Source organism: Xiphophorus couchianus, chromosome 4 (assembly GCF_001444195.1).
Source record: "Xiphophorus couchianus chromosome 4, X_couchianus-1.0, whole genome shotgun sequence".
Classification (NCBI taxonomy): Eukaryota; Metazoa; Chordata; class Actinopteri; order Cyprinodontiformes; family Poeciliidae; genus Xiphophorus; species Xiphophorus couchianus.
In genome coordinates this window covers 20,824,401-20,830,368 of record NC_040231.1, presented here as the reverse complement: position 1 = coordinate 20,830,368, position 5,968 = coordinate 20,824,401, and the positions used below count along the sequence as shown (strand labels likewise).

General features: G+C 42.1%; 1 protein-coding gene across 1 annotated transcript; it reads right to left on the bottom strand.

Annotated features, from left to right (window-relative positions):
* Window positions 1-381: 381 nt before the first annotated feature.
* LOC114143288 (fibrous sheath CABYR-binding protein) lies at window positions 382-4,813 on the bottom strand. The gene is made up of 2 exons (XM_028015172.1): window positions 4,581-4,813; window positions 382-2,663 (listed from the first exon to the last, which is right to left on the bottom strand). Exon 2 carries the CDS (start codon window positions 2,653-2,655, stop codon window positions 985-987), a length of 1,671 nt encoding a protein of 556 aa, XP_027870973.1. The 5' UTR covers window positions 2,656-2,663; window positions 4,581-4,813; the 3' UTR covers window positions 382-984.
* Window positions 4,814-5,968: the final 1,155 nt, after the last annotated feature.

Sequence of the window (5,968 nt, the reverse complement as noted above, 5' to 3'; positions counted from 1 at the left end):
GACAGCAAATGCCAACATGTGTGAAATTACTAGAGGTGTCATCTTCGACATTGCTGCTTGGGCTCTGTCCTTTCAGAGCCCAAGGAAAAACACTGAGCTCATTGCTGTTCAACAGCCTTAAGTAGTCCACAAATAGAAAAAAAACTATTGGACCTCAAACTTCTGATGTTATTTGAGAAATTAATATATAAAATAAACAATAAATACATGTATTGTCATTTGGGTGGTCAGAAAAATAATGTCAAGAACATGTGGTGTTTATGTCATTATTTGGGTGACTTGAAACATATCAAATTCTAAATTGTAAATCTTTTTTTGATTTGGTCTACCAAACCTTTTTCTTGTCGCAAGAAATCATGAAATAAAAAATGGAGATCACTGTGGACTACAACAATCAATCTTTTTATTTTCTGTTCTGAACAATCATTTCAAAATTAACAGTCCTTACAAGTACAATTATTATAAAAGGCCAAAACATTTACGTCATGTTGCTTCATATAGCAATAGAAAGGATATATGAAAGTCTAAGTTCAAGAATATGCTACTAATTAATGTTTTTTTCCCCAATCACCCTTATCAGGTAATTAGAAAAATTACCAATTTTTCCAATTGCAGTATTTATTTGTCTCAAACCCAAATGTATTCATTCATTAAATCATTCATTAATACCATATTTAATGTGTGTTTTTTGCCATGCTGTCCAGCTCCACTGTCTGTCTGCACCAAAAACACCGACTCAAATCTCTTCGTTGCACTTCCATCTCCATTGCGACATGTTCGTCACTCTCTATAAAGTGGTTGCTTTACATTTTTGGTGACCCAAGAGGAAAAAAAAGCTTCTTTTTTTTTTCCTGAGTTACCATTAAAGACAGTGCAGTGGTTAAAGCATTTCAGAAATCGTAGCTGTCTGTGATTCCTTGGTGGTTTTCTCTCACCATCGAGTGATTGAACTGATTCACAGTGCCGTAACAAGGAGGCTTCAATTTAGACCGCCTGGGTGACCTCAGTGCCGAGACCCTCCACCATGTCTGAGACTGTGTCGGGAACTTCCTGGACATCCCCACACAGGTTCACATCCTTTTTCAGTTCAAAATCGCGCTGCTCCTCCAAAGGCCTCTCCTCTGACTTTTCGTTCCCATTCACAAATTCTTCTGCATGCGAGGCCACGACATTAGTATTATCGGTGCACTCCCCATTCACCGCTATAACTGGATCTACCCCGTTCTCCGTGGAGGAAGGGCTTCCTAAATCTCCGTTTTCCATCTTGCTTTTCTTCTCTTGGCCAGGCACCTCTTCCAAGGACGTCTCAGCTGTCTTATCAGATTCCACAGTCATGCTGTTAGCAGACGCAGACTGTGAGATGACAATCTCAGGTACAGGTTCTGCAGCTTGTGACTCAATTGGATCATCGGAGCCCGGGGCTTCTGCTGAAGCGGATTCTTCTTCTGCATGATGATTTTCTGCGGAGGCATGCTCTACCACAGCCTCAGATGATTCTGCTTCAACAGTCTCAAGTTCAACAGTGTCAGGTGCTGCCAAAGTTGGTTGGGGTTCAGGCTCTTCTAACTGTTTCTTCTCTTTGAATTGCTCAGGTTCTGGCTCTGTTGTCTCTTTTGACTCTGGTTCTGTTGTTTGTTCTGGCTCAGGCGTTGGTGCTTTCATAGACTCTTCCTCTGTAGTTTGAAGTGTGTGTTGCTCAGGCTCTGGTTGGGAAACTAACTCTGCCACTGGCTCGGCCTCTGGTTCAGGTTCAGGCACTGCAGCAGCAGAAACTCTTTCTACCTCAATTGCTTCTGGCTCAGCCACAGTCTCTTGTGCAGGGCCTAGCTGTTGATCCTCAGACGCTGCCTCTGTGCGGACCTGAGCAGCATCTGGTTGTGGCACAGATCCTAGAGCAACAGGAGGCTCCTCCACTGGGGGCTCTTCAGGTTCAGCCTCAGCTTTCACAGGTTCCTCAGATGGAAAAGATTCTTCCACAGCTACTGGTGACTTCTCTGTTTCCACTGCTGGAGCAGTTTCAGCTGCAACTGGTTTCTCTGCAGGTGAAGCTGGCTCTTGTTCTGCCAAAGGTGCTTCTTCAGCTGGTGCTTCTACAGGAGCTTGTTTCGCTTGAACTACAGCTTCTACTGGAGTTACTTCCACTGCTGTTACTTTCTGCTCTGTGGCTGCTACTTCCTCTGGTGGAGGAGATTTAGGCTCTTCTGGGACTATTTCAGCCACTGGAGATGCTATCTCTGGAGATACTCCCTTTTCCTCTCCATCAAGTGCTTTGTTCTCTGATACTGCAACTGGTTTGTCGACAGCTGGAGTTGTTTCCACTGCCACAGCAGCTGGCTCTTCTTTTACTGGAGCTGCTTCTGGTTTTTGCTCCCGAACAGCCTCCTCTTCAGCTGCAGGAGCTTGTTCCTCTGTGTGGGCAGATTTAGGTTCTTCTGGAGGTACTGCAGCCTCTGTTACTGCGGCGTCCGCTGACACTGCAATTTCCTCTACCACACCATCTTTCCCAGCACTCTCCTGAGCTCCTGTGGGTGGAGCTCCATCTTCCACTTTAGCAGACTCTTCTGCACCAGCACCACTTGCCGGACTCTCGTCTTTTTTGTCTTTGGGGTCGCTCACGTCATATCCTTTCTTCTTCTTGCTCAGTTTGCCTCCCATGGTGACTCCTGAAAGAAGAAATAAGACAAAGGTGTTTTCTCCTTTGGATTTCTTAAAGCGTAACAGCATTTTAGCACGCTTGTTATAAGTAAATTTAAGTTGAAACCAGATGACATTCAGCAACTTTCGTCCCATAAGATGCATCACAATTGTCCAATAGGATATTAAAGTATATCGATTCATCAAGAATGTGATGAAGAAATAAAATAAAAGTAACATTTCCTCTTTTTCATCAAAAATGAAAACTTAGTTCCTTTAAATATAAAGGGTGTTTTTTTCCACTTCAATAGAGAAGTGTCTTGGCTGGAAGAGAACCAAGAAGTTTAATTAGGAAACGGATCTCTGCCAAAAGGAGCCTGGCTTGAAAACAAATGTTAATGTATGGGAGCCTAAGGGAGGTCAGACAGCTCTGCACTCTCTGCAACCTTTCAGGAATGTCTGGTGAGGGTTGGTGCCAAATAAGTCCATGAGTCTAAGTCGAACATCTATGATCTACATCCACAAATATTTCTTTCCTCCCATGAAAAATGTAGAAACTACTTAGCGCTTGGTGACCATTCAAATGCTGGCATATCTTGAACAACTGTCTCTTCTGTCTGAGCAGTGAGTCCCTGTTTGTGAATGGGAGCAAATGGGAAAGTTTGTTTTTTAAAGTTAATGTCTCAACACGGTGTTTCCTCTAGAGGAAGTGTATAGTGCAGGGATTGCCACAGAGTGCAGCAAAACCTCCTAAGAGAACAGGAAGTTCAACTTTGTTTTAAGGATAGTGTTTCAGCATATGTTGAACAAGCAAGTCTGGATGTGAACTAGACAAAAACAAACCGAGTTGCCCATTGGTCCGTTTTGTACCACAAAACCAGCAACTGTGCATCATCTTTAAAAGCTAAGTTTCTTATGTTTCAATGTCAGAAATGACAGGAACCACACAGCAGGGGGTGGAAAAAATGGGGAACTGTCCATAGTGCTGTCATAAAGCAATTAAGACTACTAAACTGGAATAAGCTTGTTCAAATATTTACCATATTGAAAACCATTAGATACGCATAGTTCATATACGTTTCAGTGGATCACAAATCCTGCCGTTTTTGGGTGCATTCCATGTTAAACAAAGCAGTTTGGTGGGTAATCATCTCATCTTACGTCTTTTCAACATTTAAAAAAAAAAAAATAATTATTCCAATTGATGTTTGGATAATTTTGGTCACTAAATTCAAAATGTAGACCCAGCTCATGTTGGCGAGATAGTCACATGCAAAATACAAATGGAGCCTCAGGCAGTCCATGCCGGCCGGTAACAAAGGATGAGGCCCCCTCCTCACCAGTATAGCTGCTCCCACTTACAAAGGCAGATAATCTGGCAGGCGGTGGGGGGGCTCTGGCTTAAACATACTACACTACCATATATAGGCTACAGCAGGTCTAGCTAGTGAAATTAAAATACACACTCGCCATGAAATACATGAGGGTTGAAAACCTGTAACAGAGAGGTCTCCATCCCTCCCCCCAACCACTCCAACCCCCCAACCCACCCACCGCCGCTTCCCTCAGCTGCTCTGCCCTTTTTTTTTTTTTCCTTTCTTTTTTTTGTTCACGAGGGTCTGGAAATGCGGGAGCATAAATAATAAACTCAATCGTGTCAACTTTTATTTCAGGTTTGCTTTATTTCTATAAGGTTTGCGGTCGCCTGAACATGTTTGAGGAAGAAGAAAAAAAGCGCAGCTGGAAAGAAGAGGCTCTAATAGGCTCATTGTAACGGTGAAAACTAAGGAAAAAAGATACTGTCTATATATCTTTCTGATTCTCTTTTTCTTCTAACGTTCTTTCTATCTTTCTTTCTTTTCTGTCTGTTTTTCCTTTTCTTTCTATCTCAACATTTAAAAAAAAAAAAAAAAATTAAAAATAAATCCAGTTTCGCAGTGACTGACCTGTGTCTTTTGTTGGGGAACCAGTTGGGCTTCTTGTCCAGTCTCCGGGTGGATGTGATAATGGAGGTAAGCCTTTGGAGTGACAGCTGCAGATTCCGCCCCTCGCTCCTTCTCTATGAGGTGCAGTGCGCTGTTACGGAGGAGTGCCCTCTCTCGCAGTTTTCTGGACATCTGTCGCTATCACAATCCAGCCAACCCCAGGTCCGCTCTGTCTGCAATCTATACCTCCCAGTCTTTAACCCCTCCTTTCCCCTTTCCCTCTCTCTCTCTCATACACACACACACCCACTGCAGCGCATGGTTCCCTTTTTTTTTTTTTTTTTTTTGAACAAACACAGGGGCTATAACAAAGTGACCACCTCCATTTTCTTTTCTCATACAGCAGGGGTTTTTTCACGCGATCTTGCTTCTTTTTTTTTTTTTCCCCAGCACAAATTAGTCTGGAAATTGTGTTAGTTGTAAATCCCCGGAAGTATTTGTGAAATGTAAATTATGCATGAAATGAATCATGTCAGGAAAAACCCTTGAGGACCTTACCAGACAAAACACAGGCATACTCATGTAAATTACACTTCCCCTGATGCCTTTGGCTTGCCTGTTGTGTAAGAATATAATAATGAATAGAAACAGAAAAAAAAGTGGCATTAGCTAACAACAGCTACAAGATGCTAAGGAATATTCTAATTCTTCCTAAACATTCTTTAATATAGTTCAAAATGAAATAATAAAAAAGTCCACTGCCACAGTAAGACGCTTTCAATTTAAAAGATCCATATTAGATTGTATTTTTTTTCCAGATAATAAAAGAAAGGGCTGTATGTTTGTCACAACCATTCTTGTGTTCTTAATCAATTGCACCTCTTTGCTATTTGTCTTCTGTGTGTTAATGGGACAAGCTGGCTGAGGGTGAGACTCTATGAAATTCAACAGCTGACCCTTCCAGATAATTATGTTGTCATCTTTGACAGTGTTGCTTTCCTGCTGCACGCCATGTGACGATGATGATAATCGGTCTTTCGGAAACTGTTGAAGCGATGATCGGCGTTCAAATTAAAACAGGAGACGCTGAAAACACCTCATGTGACCTCATTTAAACTCCTGGAAAATACCTCAGAAAATGCCACAGAGTCTTTCATCTGTCCCAGGACGGGGACTTTTGTGCGCAAACAATGGGAAAAGATCAGCTTTGTCCATAACCACTCACCCATAAGTGTCTGTCTTTTAAGATTTCTTTCAGTGGAACTGGAAGGAAGACAAAACAACCGGGTTAAGGTTTTGATTGGACCAATCAAAACTGCCACGATTTGTATTTAATCACAGGTGAGGGCAGCCAGATACCTGTATTGGTTTAGCTTGGTTATAGATAAATTTCAAGGTCAAACAACTGT